Consider the following 14,581-nt stretch of genomic DNA (forward strand, 5'->3'; position numbering starts at 1 on the left):
GCTATGGAAGCCAGGTCTGTATAAACAAAAGGCATAATTATATTAGAGTTGATGCCTGCTTCAGACAAACAAGGTCCATTACAATGCTGGCTTGAGATCAAAGACGAGGAGCAAACAGCTTCTCACATCCTCAAACATAAAAAATCCCTGTCAGACAAAATTGCTTTTCTGCCTGCTTTCTGACAAGCCAAACCTCCTGAATCTATATTCCAATAATCAGTTCTTGCTTTAATGGAATGCTTGTATTTTATTTTTAGCCTGGTAGAATGGAAACGATACCTAGTTTGGAAGTACATGCACAAGAGGCAAGGTTATCTTGGGCACAAAGCTTTTATAGTGGGCTCAATTGCCCACACCACTCCAATCTTCAACTTTAGGCCCTTCCCTCTACTAGGGTTCCAACTGAAGGCATGATTAGGCTATGTTTTTATCGTAATATTTGTTATTGGGGCCCATTTCCCTCTCTATAAGAGAAGGGGTAGGGCATCTGAAGGAGCAGAGCTTCCTAAACCCAGGAACAAATAATTTAAAAACAGTCTAAATTTGGAGAGAGGGGGAGAAGAAAATGGGACAGACTTTGCTAGAAAAGGACATACTAATATTAGTGAGTTCTAAAACCATAAAAGCTTCAGAAATTAAATGAGAAATTTTACAGTAGATTCTCATTAACAAGGACACCAAACCAAAGTAGCCTACAAAACAATCATGGAATTACCTTTCACAATACAGTTCTGTCTTCAGACTTCCTTGATACTTTTCCTTAAAAGGTCATTTCCTAAAAGAAATACCTGTGTGATTTCCATAGAACTCACATTTAATTTACATCTGATGCCTATAAATTAGCAACAGAGAAAATGGTTCATATTTAGAATAGCTGTAAGAGCATGCCTAGACTGCCACAAATCTCTAGGAATTTTTCTCCCATCCCCTGCAAAAGTAGTTTTGCTTTCTTTCGCAACTAGATAATCCTTCCTGTCGATTTCAAAATCTACATTTACTTGGTTAGTTAAAATGAGCCAAAAATGTAGGTTAAAAAAATCACAGTACCCACACGAAGTGTACAACTTTTTGAGAGAGTGAACGGTATGGCATTTTTAAGCAGTATAATTTTTCCTCTCTACACACACTAATATTACTGTGACTTTTGCCAAATAAAAACTTATCTACATAAGATGAACAACCAGCCATCCTTTATCAGTGGATAATTGAATCATTTGAGACTTTGTAAGGAAAGGCTTTTGGTTACATAGGCACATGCCCTACTAGTCACACAGCAAAGAACACTAGCTAGCTGTCTAACAGTCAAGCCAGAAGGCAAGGTGGAAAGTAGCAGAATAATTGACACATTATTTGGACAAAGAGGTTAAATTCAGCACTTTGAATTTGATCACAGAATGTCATGTGTGCATATACACCACATACCAAGCACCTCTCAGATACTCTCCTGCTAAAGCACTAACTATATTTTATTAAGGCACTACAAGAAATTATTATATGCTCAATAACATGACAGAGGTATGGAATTTACATGTAAATCACTAAATTTACATGCACCACAAATGCTTATTGTGACTCAGGATGAAACAGCCTATTAATACTGTTTCAAGCAGTTATCCAGAACCAGCTGCATTTCAGTCTGACATAAATGTAAACACAATGATAATAGTAAGTGTGTTCTTTTGTACACAGAAGCTATTCATATAAATAGGTCACAGCAAATTAGGTTTGTCTGATTAAGGAGCAGATCAAGGTGGGAAGGGAAAAGCCACCTGTCCCTGAAAAATGCAACAGCGACTTTTAGAACTATTGCTCACTATAAACTATACCAACTGAAAAGAGTAGCCTTCTCAAAATAGTGGTTCTGTCTGTCATAGTTTGCAGCTCAATGCTCTTCAGCAGGAAAAATTAGCAATGCAAATATTCACTGAGTCTGACTTATGAAGAGGTTTTGCAGTAAGAATGTCTATTTTCAGATAACATGATGCTTCCTGAGATTAAGACATTAAGTTCACATTTGCAAGCAATAACGTCGAGAATCTAATGCTAATACAACTACATGTTGACTTGTAACGCATATTTCCAGTTCAACTTAGTATTTTACAAACTTTCGGGTTGTGTACTCAACAGAGGTGATATCTGCATTTGGCACAGAGAGTCCATAGTCAGAACTAAATCTGGTTTAGTTGTCTTAATTCTGCTCTATGTAAAGCACATCCTTTCACACAGATGCATGAACAAACAGTCTATTCTCAAGCCCAATGAAGTCTTTAGGACCTCTAGATGAGGTACAAACATCCGCAAATCAGACAGGAATAGCTGAAGAAGAGCATATACCAGAGCAGTTTCAAGAAAATGTATTAAGAATATTTTTGTATTAGCTTTCTATTTTTTTCTCGGAATCACAGAATATGCCAAGTTAGAAGGGACCCACAAGGATCATCAAGTCCAGCTCATGGCCCTGCACAGGACCATCCCCAAGAATCAGACCATGTGCCTGAGTTATCATCCAAATGCTTCTTTAACTCTCTCAGGCTTGGTGCCCTGACCACTTCTCTGGGGAATCTGTTCCAGTGTCCAACTACACTCTGAGGGAAGAACCTCTGTCCACCATCCAACCTAAACCTCCCCTGACACAACTTCAGGCCATTCCTCAAGTCCTGTCACTGGTCACCACAGAGAAGAGTCTGTCCCCTCTCTTCCCCCCATGAGGAAGTTGTTCCTGATGGAGACATTCCAAAACCAGCTCCTCTTGAGAGGAGAAGTGCAGATTTGGCAGGTGGAGCAATCTGCACCAATGCCCTCTAACCTAGACACATCCATCTTGCATTGACAGCCCTGCATGGGATAAACCAGGATTATGCCCACTTTGTTGCTGGCCAGACCAACGAGACGCATCAGGAAGTAACGCAGGCAACTCTGTAAATAAGCCCTTCTCTCTGACTAAGAACAACCACATCTGTAGCTGCTCTGAGGCAGAAACAACAACACAACCTTTTAAGCTGTGGTCATAATGAAATTCTACCATTCAGTTCTCAAAAATACAGCTGTACCCTTCCACTATGCAAGTCAACTATATTCTCATCAAATCTTTCTAAATGTTTCCAACTAAAAAAGCTCTGGCAATGAAGGTGCAGTCAAAGAGAGGTTCTTTGGAAGGAAAAATCAGAGATTAAAGGATCCTGGATCCCTTCAGACCAGGGACTAGATAGTTAAAAAACCCCAGGTATCAACATGGGGTCACATTTTAAAATGTACATTCTTGGTGCAGAGACTTTCTCAGCAAACCAGAGATATTTCCAGCTAAAAGAACAGAGGTCTGAGATAATATAATCATGGCAAATGAAACAGACCCAATGGGTTCTGTTTATGTGACAACAAGTAAACTCATCTTAAAACAACACTGAATTTAGGCAACAGAAACCAACATTAAGCACAGATATATGCATTACCATTTATATGTACACCTTCTACTAAAAAAAAAAAAATCAAGTCTATTTTAACCACATGCAATGAGACTAAGAAAAGGGAATTAAACATATCTAAATCTTATTGCTTCCGCTTACTAAACTTCACTGGAATTCTAATGTGAAATATGCTTGCCATGTTGAGATAGTGCCTGTGCAATGTTTTCAGAGAACAGCAATATTTCAACTCTTAGAAAAGAATACTATCCGTCCTTATGGCACTGTAGGGTACAAACCAAGATCCCGTGGTTATCTGGGAAGTGAACAGATCTGACTTGGCACAGATCAGCTGTTTCACTACAGTTGTATGACTCTCCACATTAGTGATCCTTGTCCAACTTTGAAGATTCAAGTACATACAAAAAGCAACAATCCAAACATCCACATGTACAAAGAAATCCTTTGAAATACTTGAATTCTTTTCTATTCATGAAGAACATTTTAATTATTTACAATTTCCCAACACACATACACACACACACACAGATTCCTATTGGCACAAATAGGTACATCATCAGTAAGTGGTGACACGTCATATTAAAGCTTAATACTTTTTTCATAAATACTGGTACCAAGGGGAAGAGCTATAAAGAGGAATGTGTTCTATAGAGACTACAGAATAAATGATTCTAGCAAACCAAAAGCTGAATCTGAACATGCATTAATAAACCAAAACACATAAAAATGATGCGAGATGGACAGATAAAAATACAAGCAATGAGTATAAATGGCTAAATTTAAAACAGCACTTTTAAAAAAATTGTATCACTCCTGTGATGAGGAATAATGCTTGAGAGCAGGTATTATGTTGTGATAAAACTCTGTAAAGCTCTATGTTGACAGGATTTAAAAAATGCATTTTAAAAAAAAAGCATTTAAAAAAATCCCTATATAAAAGCTAGGCAAAGTGACAGTGGACTGATGTTCATTTAGCTTTTGCAAATGGAAAACCTATTAAGGGCAGATGGAGACCCACTGTCTTGACTGAGGAATATAATCTATGCTGTAGAAGTACATAATCACCACAACGATGTCTTTAGCTTGACTGCACAGTTTAAAATCAAAAGAAGGTTAAAAGAAGGTGGCCAGAAAGAAACCCAGGACATTAAGTAACAAGAACTCACACTTGATTAATTAACTGAATTCAGCCTATAAAAATAGGAAAGATGAGATGTGTCATTTCTGAGAATGAATGCAAGGGAGCAGCTTTGCTTGTTATTATGGCAAATGCAGGTTGGTAAAACAACCTTAGAAAGAGACAGAGAAGGAAGTACCTATATTAAAATCACAGCTATTTGAAGGTTGTGTTTATCTCATTAAAGAGTCTAAATTTAGACTGCAGTAAGCATGCCCCATAGTATTAAAAATTGTGGAAAGATGAATAAATGTAAATACTGAAACTCAAAGTAAATAATTCTCTCCATTTTCTCCTGTTCCTTTCTCTCTCCATTTTAATGAAGCCAAAGCAAAAATTTACATATGACCCATGACATCAATGCTCAGCAGGAGTCAAATGAAAATGTTACTGTATTCATCTACATATAAATCAGAGACTGCTGATTCTACTATGGTTTCAAAAAGCATAGAAGGAATACTTTAAAGTAGAAGTATAGCAAATGCTGGTTAAAACAAATATCAGGCATCTTTCATGATAGTAAGCATAGGAGGAATTTAGAGATGGGAACAAAAAGAAAGCCATAAAACCTGGGGATCTTTATTTCTTATGAGCCTTCATCATTTTTATTGTTAAGATTCCTACATGTCACAGTAATGTAGTAGCCATCACGCTGTGCATTCTTGAGTAATTCTGCACGCCTGTGTCTTATATCATCATTTCTGAACCATCATCATCCACCTATTAGCAGATGATGTTTCTTGCCTTGCTGATGAGAACATTTAAGATACTGTCAATTTTCTTAAATTCTTTTCTCCCTTGGTTAATTTTTAATGTCTGTATATTTTTACTCTGTGTATGGAAACTTAAGGTCCTATATAAGTTCATGTTCAGGAACTTAGATAAAACTAAGAATGCTTTTTGAAATATTTTCAGGATATTTTCCATCATTTTCTTTTCAAATAATGTGGCTTAAAGACATTGATTTTCCTCTGTTGTCAGCAATCATTTCCATCTAGGATGTTGGACTAAATGACCTCCTGAGGTTCTCTTACAGTTTGAATTATCCTATGATACCATGAACTAGGAGTCTATTTCATCAATGTGAAGCATGCCAATGAAGAGTCATTTTTAAAATTAGAAATTTTTCACTTTCATTTTAGTATCTTTCATTTCTCCACTTAAACTCCCATGCAACATAAGTTGGAAACATGCAACAAAATGGGTGACATTTTATAAGAAGCCTGGGCTAAAATTAAAACACAAACTTGATACCAGTACACTGATGGGAAAGCAAAAAATAATGCCTTACTCCTTCAACAGTGTCATCCAAAACATAGCCCCATACTAGCCACCATGAAGAAAATTCACCCTGTTCAAGCCAAAACCAGCAGAAACAGTTACGTGCTTTTTAAAATGAAGAATAGCACTTGCCTGTAGAAATAAAAAAGCACATTGCTAGCACACCAAAGGTTTAAAACAATTACCAAACAATTTAGTGGGCAGTAATGAAATAACCTGGGATGAATTTTGCTGCACAACACCTCTGAACAATCTGACACTATACTTAAAATTAATCGGTAGGAAGTTTTTAGACACAAATCTTCTTCTGTTAAAACTGTATAAATTAGGAACTTCGGTTTGGTCCCTCACAGATTCCTACCTTTTTTGATGTAACTCAATTATACAAGCTTTGGAAATATTATGCACCTACTAAGTGCTAAAATCACATTAGTTTTCTGGTAAATAAAAGGGAATAACATGCAGTACTGTTTCCATGAGGGCTCAAAGGCTCTAAGGCTGGGATTAATATGCTTCTTTGGAAAAAAAAAATTCTACAAAACTTAAAAGCAAAGGGCAAATGCACTTACAGTGTTGGCAAGTTCTAAGTAGCTTCCTCCAACAGAGTTGCTAAAATTTGAGGCCTGAGCTAGAAGTCTTTGCAGAGCAGCCTGTTGAGTCACATTGCTTCCACCATACTCCAACACCTTTTGTAGTGTAAAATGGCTATGGAGGTCCGGACTCTGAAGGTCTCTTGCTCCTGAATCATATTCCCAGCTTTCTCTGGCTCCTGATAAGGCACCTAAAACGCAGAAATGGAAAAACATTCTAGTATGGACTGTGTATAAAGAACACACAGAATCACAGAATATCTCAAGCAGGAAGGGACCTGTAAGGATCATCAACTCCCTGCTCCTCAGAGGACCACCTAAAACTAAACCACATGACTAAGATCATCATTCAGACACTCCTTGAATTCTCCCAGGCTTGGTGCCGTGACCACTTCCCTAGGGAGTCTGTTCCAATGACTGACCACCACCTCAGTGAGGAACTTTTCCCTAACATCGAATCTGAACTTCCCCTGACACTGGTTCGTTCCCTTTTCTCGTGTCCTGCCACTGGTCACCAGAGAGATGAGATGAGCACCTCCCCAGTCACTGCCCTCTCTGAGGAAGCTGTACACTGTTAAGGCGTCACACTCAGCCTTCTCTTCTCCAAGCTGAACAAACCCAGTGACCTTAGCTGCTCCTTCTAAGACTTGCCCTTGAGATCTCTCACCATCTTAGTGTCTCTCCTCTGGACACATTCCTCTAGTTTGATGCCCTTTTTTTGCTGAGAAGATACACTGTTAACACATGAATAACCCTACTTGTTATTTCAGAAATTAAAAAAGCAAACAGGTATTATTGCCTATCTTGCACATGCCAACAATGTCAGAAAATAAGAAATTAGGATTTCCAATACACAGATGATTTACTAAATTACAAGATCCAGAAGGAAAAATAAAAGCATTTGCCTATGTTATTTAGTACAGTGTAAAATCAGTGTAATTTACAACAGCGAAGGACCATTGAATGAGTATGTTACCATGTCAGATTGAAAAGCAGCACTGATCAAAGAGTAAAAGAGGAAAAACATAATTTGCCTGTTTTTGTTTACCGAATACCAACACACTAAGTGAATCTTTTAGCTGTATAGTTCATCACTTTTTATGTTAGCACTGCCTTTCTTATTAACTCATCAGGATTGCTTGTTTCAATTCAAGTTTCAGACACATTAATCACAAGGTGTTTGATTATAAATTGATGCCATAATATGATCATGTAGCTAATGACAGACAATGAATGCTACAAGAAACTTTCTGTATCATGAAGCTGTAGGGTTGCTGTTCCTGCACGTATAATCCTTCCAATTCCCTACAGCCACGGATGGGTTTAAACCATAAAACAAATAGAAGGAAATTTTCTTATTTTGTCAGTTATTATTTCATCCCTGGGTGCTTCTGATTCCCATAAAACAGTCCTTTTAAAATCTTGTTACGTTTTAGATTCAACCACTTCCTATGGCAAAATATTCCACAGTAGGCACTAGACTATTTAATAACGCTGGGCAGTACTGTAAATTTTCATATATAACATAATGAAGATTAAAAACAAATAAGTGACCTGTTAAAGCATACACTCTAAGTTAATAGAAAAGTCAGAACAGAATCCAGAGCTACAGACTAGATCAAAACTCTAAATCAAACATGCAATCATCAAACTATGAGCAGTTATCTTTAATGCCATCCTATTATTTTGAAAGTTTTTCCCTTTTGGGAGCTAGTTTTCTCTCTCAAATATTACCCAGCATCCTGAGTGCTTACTAATCAGTGGTTATTATTTATTCACTACATTACAGGCAGAAACAATAAACTATATAATGAACTATTAGGAGAGCGTCTCCTCCTCACCAAGGAAGTTGAAGATGCAAAAATGCAAACAGAAAACTACCTAGAAGGGAAGCAAGGCAGCAACTGATCTACTGCTTCAGGTCAACACCCTAACACCCTGTAAAGCTGTTATGCATGAAAAACCAACTTAGGTTTCCCTGCCTTACTGTAAGGTAAATACACTAGTCCTGAAACATGTAATTAGAAAATAACACACAACAAAAAATAATTACATTTTATACTAATATAATTACCATGATTCCTTACCACAAGTACCAGTAGCAATTAAAGATTAATTAAATTATTTTTACACCAAGAGCATGCACCACTGTTCTGCATCCAGCTACATGCTGCAGAATCTCCAGCAGACTGGAGCTGAGATGTTGGTACCAGCAGTATTTTACACAGTGGGAAGTGTACTATGACTATGCACAACCTTAGGTATGTCTGCCCTCGGGTGGCTACAGCAGAGCAAAAAGCTCAGCAGCCCACAGAGCTGAAGCAACAGAAACGTCTCAGATATCCACAGGAGGCAGAGGATCAGTTCCATCACTTTCAGGCTTGACAAGAACATGGGAAACAATCCTGTCTGGGCAAGCATAGCCTCAGAATTAAGAGAGGTGGTTATATCATATATATATCCCTCTATTCACAGAGCTAAACATGGTATATATTTCAACAGAGTACATGCACCACATATCTATTACTGAAAAAACTGTTCTGCAAAAGAGCTTTCACGTTTACACAATTAACAACCACTTTGTTGAATACCCAAGTGGCTCTCATAGATTGTGCCATCCGCCATCAGATTAGAAGCACTTAAAACACTCAGCTGGCACAGAAGTCACCTGTCAGTCACAGTGGATCAGGAAAGACTGGGTTTTTATTACTGTATTGTGACCATCTTTAACCCAAGTTTTCTTAAAAGTTTATCTCTTTACCCCTAATTTAAAACATACATACTAAAAAAGGAAGGAGAGGTGACTTTTACAAAGGAAGGTATTTCCAGTACTTTATTTTGGGCTTAAGCATAATCCCTAAATTTGCCCACTGTGTTCCCAACAAATTCCAAAACTCTGGCTGCTAAGAAGCTGTCCTGGATTACACACCTTTCAAGTCTCAGCTTTGCAGGGAAACTCTGGAATTGTCAGAACTGAGATTTCACTTGTAACTGAAAATTCAGTCAGGAATGAACAAACAACTCTTGTATCTTGCTGTGATTAGCATACAATTCTTGCCTTTACAATAGAAATAAGCCATAATTGGATATAATGGCACACAGCTGATAGCTGATAACTAGGAACCTAAAGCTAATAAATCTGTGTTCAAGATTAGACTTTACAGAACTACACATTTTTCTCTGTTCATCTGCACTTCTGTGAATAGCATGAAACTTAAAATTTCTGTATTAAGTGAAACAAAATTATTACTATCACTATTAAAAAGAAAGAAACCAAAAAATTACCCTTGTTTCAGCCAAGTAATATAAGACTATATAATTGTTTTCAAATTATATAAGTAACATTTCAATTCCAGATTAAGAAAGTTAAATCAATCCCTTCTGGACTGAATGGATACATTGGACTTCTGTAAATGTGCAGTATAAAGGCTTCTGATTCTACACAAGCTTCTATAAAACTAGTCCTTTAGTGACTTCCTAGTATTACCAGCACTTGACTATCTTGATTGTAACTGATAATGGGTGAAATTCATGTTATAGCAAGTATTCAGTACCTAACAGGAACTTTTATTTCTATCCTTTTGTAGAGTAGATCAGTACAGCATTTAAGTATATGTGGGTCCACTAGTTGCAATCAAATCAATCACAGTAGGACAACCTAAATCTTGTCTGAAACATTTACTCAAAGAATTTTTCCTTCTGCAGGTTTTCCTGTTATAGAACCATAGAATGGTTTGGGTTGGAAGGGACTTCAAAGACAGTAGGCAGAGACACCTTCCATTAGACAGGTTGCTTAAAGCCCCATCCACATGGCCTTAAATACTTCCAGGGATGGAACATGCACAACTTCTCTGGGCAACCTGTTCTTACTTATTTACTCAAAATTATTTAAATTTTGACATATCATAGCACACTTAAGAAAAACAAAGGACAGTTTAGTTTGATGCCATATAAAAGATTCTATAATCACAAATAAAATTTCAGTTTGTGAACTGTACCAAAGCAACTGCAATCAATTCCCTTGACAAATGTCACTATGAATAGTGTACCTTGCCCACCTGCACAGAGACTTCTTCCTAGCTTAATCTTCCTTTACCACCTGCAAAGCTCTCAGGAACAGCAGAGGTCTGTGTTCTAGTACTGGTGTCACCCTATGATATTGATCTGAAAGAAAATGGCATTTCATCTTGTCTACTAACAGTTAACCTTCTGCCTAGAAGGCTTGTACTCTGCAACAGAGAAAAATATGCCTACCATAAATACAAGACTATACATACTGCCAGGTTTTTTTTTTGTTTGATAAAGGTTAACTTCACCAGGCTATGCTGATGGACCAAGCATTATGTGATTTCTTCACTGCTCACAGAATAGAAAAGATAAACCACCAGGATGGTAGGTAGGGTGTTGAAGATGTACTAGCTGCTGAAAGGTCTGGGATATCGGGAAAAGTGAGGTACTGTAAAATTAGCCCTGCAGCAAATGAGCAGACTTAAATGAGTCTGACTTGTGAATGGCAAACATGAAGACACCTGTGCAAGTTTCAAGCTGGCTTCCCGCCAAGCCCCCGAAACTCAACAACAAGGACCCGCTTCCCAGAGAGGAAAGAGAAATGACCCAAGCAGCCGAAGCTATAGCAAAAATATATACATATATATATATTTTACATATGAGACAGATACACACAACGAGAATACCACACACCACAACTCCAGAAATCCCAAACAGCTCCCCAAAAAGGGAAGAGGGGGAGGGAGAAGGGAGAAGGACAAAAAGGGACAAAGACCGAGCAAGTCAACCAGCCAACTGAAGGCAAACTAGCAAAAATCTCACCACTTCCCTTTGAACAGGCAGAATGGCTGGACACGGCCCAGCGCTCTCCCCTCACGCGTGGTAGACACAGCAGTCGCTGCAGGCCTCGGCTCCAGATAAGCCAGACCGAGACAGGGACCCACCGTTCTCGAACCTCGCCGGAAAGGAAGAGGGCGAGGTCCCTCCTGTTGGCTTTATTTATACCTCAAGTTACGTAAAGGAATAGCATGGAATACTTCCGTGATCACTTTCCTAGTTCCTTCCTGGTTATAAGTTGGTCTCCAGGAAGGCCTAGAGTGAAACCATCACATTCTCCACCCCTTATTCCATACTATTTCTTTACATAACACCTGTATATTGTGTTCATCTATATCCCGTGCATATATATACACATATACATATATATATATATAGTTCTTGTTGGTCTCTCGGTGCAGTTGTCTCGTCGTTGGAAAATCAATACCGATGTCAGTTCAGTTCAGTCCAGATCTTTGGTCTCCTCAGTCACAATTACAGTTCTGATTTATGGCTGTTTCATCACTGGACTGTCTCATCACTGGATACCAGCATCAGCTTAGTTCAGGTCTCTCTCTCTCTCATCTGGTGACTGGCTTCCTGTAAAAACACAACTCAGGACATACAATTAGCTTTTCCCCAAGGCTAAATTTCCTTGAGGTACACACTGGATGACTCCATCCTTCCTCATTATCCACCACATGTGTCCTGGCCCTTGAGCAAAGACAATCCCACGAATGGGTTTGTCTTGGCCTGAGGCAGGGGTAACCCAAACAGCTTTCCCTAGCATTCCCCTCAAATGGATTGCTGGAACTTTATCTCCATCAACAATATGAAGGGATTCTGCCTGTGCAGGGCCAGCTCGATTGATAGAACCCCTGGTGTTAACTAGCCAGGTAGCCTTGGCTAAGTTTTTGTCCCAGTTTTTATAAGTTCCTTCACCTAGTGACTTTAGAGTCGTCTTCAACAGTCCGTTATATCTCTCAACCTTCCCAGTAGCTGGTGCATGATAGGGAATGTGGTACACCCATTCGATACCATGTTCCCTCGCCCAAGTGGTGACTAATTCATTTTTGAAATGAGTCCCGTTGTCCGACTCAATACGTTCTGGGGTCCCGTGTCTCCACAGGACTTGCCTTTCAAGGCCCAAAATGGTATTCCGGGCCATTGCATGGGGCACTGAAAAAGTCTCTAACCATCCCGTTGTTGCTTCCACCATGGTAAGTACATAGCACTTACCTTGGCGGGTCTGTGGCAGTTTGATATAATCAACCTGCCATGCCTCTCCATACTTATACTTATCCCATCGTCCACCATACCACAGGGGCTTCAGTCTTTTCGCCTGCTTAATAGTGGCACAAGTCTCACAATCATGGATAACTTCAGAAATGATATCCATGGTTAAATCCACCCCTCGGTCTCGTGCCCATCTGTGGATGGCATCTCGGCCCTGATGACCAGAAGCATCATGGGCCCATTGAGCCAGAAACAGCTCTCCCTTCTGCTGCCAGTCTAGGTCTACTTGTGACACTCCTATCTGTGCAGCTCGGTCCGCTTCTCTGTTGTTATTGTGTTCTTCATTAGCTTGCTTCTTGGACACATGGGCATCTACATGGTGGACTCTCACATTCAGACTCTTCGCTCTGGCAGCGATGTCCTGCCACAAGTCAGCAACCCAGACGGGTTTTCCTCCACGCCTCCAGTTCATCTTCTTCCATCGGTCTAACCATCCCCATAGGGCATTGGCTATCATCCACGAGTCTGTGTAGAGGTAGAGTCTTGGCCATCCTTCTCGTTCGGCAATGTCCAGGGCCAATTGGACGGCTTTGAGTTCTGCAAATTGACTCGACTCGCCTTGACCCTCAGCGGCTTCTGCCACTCGTCAGGTGGGATTCCAAACGGCTGCTTTCCACTTCCGGTTCCTTCCTACAATACGGCAAGAACCATCAGTGAAAAGGGTATAATGCCTTTCTTCATCTGGCAGCTGATCAAATGGTGGAGCTTCTTCGGCTCGGCTCACTGGTTCTTCTTCTTCTGCCAGACTGAAGTTCCCACCTTCAGGCCAATTGGTTATGATTCCCAAAATGCCAGGGTGATTCGAGTTCCCGATTCGGACACGTTGCGTAATCAAAGCGATCCACTTGCTCCACATGGCATCGGTGGCATGATGTGTAGGGGGCACCTTCTCTTTGAACATCCAGCTCAAGACTGGTAATCGGGGTGCCAGGAAGAGCTGTGCTTCGGTACCAATTACCTCTGAAGTTGCTCGTATACCTTCATACGCCGCTAAGATTCCTTTTCCACAGGGGTGTAATTGGCCTCAGAACCTCGGTAGCTTCGGCTCCAGAAACCCAGCGGTCGCCCTCGCGTCTCGCCAGGCACCTTTTGCCAGAGGCTCCAGGAGGGACCTTTATCTCCAGCTGCAGTGTAGAGTACATTCTTTACATCTGGTCCCGTTCTGACTGGTCCAAGAGCCACGGCATGTGCAATTTCTTGCTTGATCTGCCTGAAAGCTTGTTGTTGCTCAGGACCCCACTAGAAATTGTTCTTTTTACGGGTCACAAAGTAAAGAGGGCTCACAATCTGACTGTATTCTGGGATATGCATCCTCCAGAAACCTATTGCTCCCAGAAAAGCTTGGGTTTCTTTCTTGTTTGTGGGGGGAGCCATTGCCACAATCTTGTTGATTATGTCTGTTGGTATCTGGCGTCGTCCATCTTGCCATTTCACCCCTAGGAATTGGATCTCTCAGGCAGGTCCCTTGACTTTGCTCTTCTTGATAGCGAAACCGGCCTCGAGGAGAATCTGGATGATCTTCTGTCCTTTTTTGAAAACTTCCTCTGCTGTATCCCCCCATACAATGATGTCATCGATGTACTGGATGTGTTCGGGAGCCTTACCCTTCTCTAGTGTGACCTGGATCAGTCCATGACAGATGGTTGGACTGTGTTTCCACCCCTGGGGCAGTCGATTCCAGGTGTGTTGAACGCCCCTCCAGGTGAAAGCAAACTGTGACCTGCACTCTGCCGCTAAAGGAATGGAGAAAAACGCGTTGGCAATGTCAATGGTGGCATACCACTTTGCTGTCTTGGACTCCAACTTGTACTGGAGCTCCAACATATCTGGCACGGCAGCACTCAACGGTGGCGTAACTTCATTTAAGCCACGATAGTCTACAGTCAGTCTCCAATCTTCATCGGACTTACGCACAGGTCAGATGGGGCTGTTGAAGGGTGAATGGGTTCTGTTGATCACCCCTTGGCTCTCCAACTTTCGGATCATTTTGT

General features: G+C 40.2%; 1 protein-coding gene across 1 annotated transcript in view; it reads right to left on the reverse strand.

Annotated features, from left to right (window-relative positions):
* The window catches only part of MCC (MCC regulator of WNT signaling pathway), a 205,038-nt gene that overhangs the window by 156,510 nt on the left and 33,947 nt on the right, over positions 1-14,581 (reverse strand). Inside the window, exon 3 of the mRNA XM_027712627.2 lies at positions 6,450-6,661. Coding sequence (XP_027568428.1) covers positions 6,450-6,661 — 212 coding nt within the window. The remainder of the gene's footprint in view (positions 1-6,449; positions 6,662-14,581) is intronic.

Source organism: Pipra filicauda, unplaced genomic scaffold (assembly GCF_003945595.2).
Source record: "Pipra filicauda isolate LSUMZ 115617 unplaced genomic scaffold, ASM394559v2 scaffold108_size2327098_pilon, whole genome shotgun sequence".
In the NCBI taxonomy this organism is placed as follows: Eukaryota; Metazoa; Chordata; class Aves; order Passeriformes; family Pipridae; genus Pipra; species Pipra filicauda.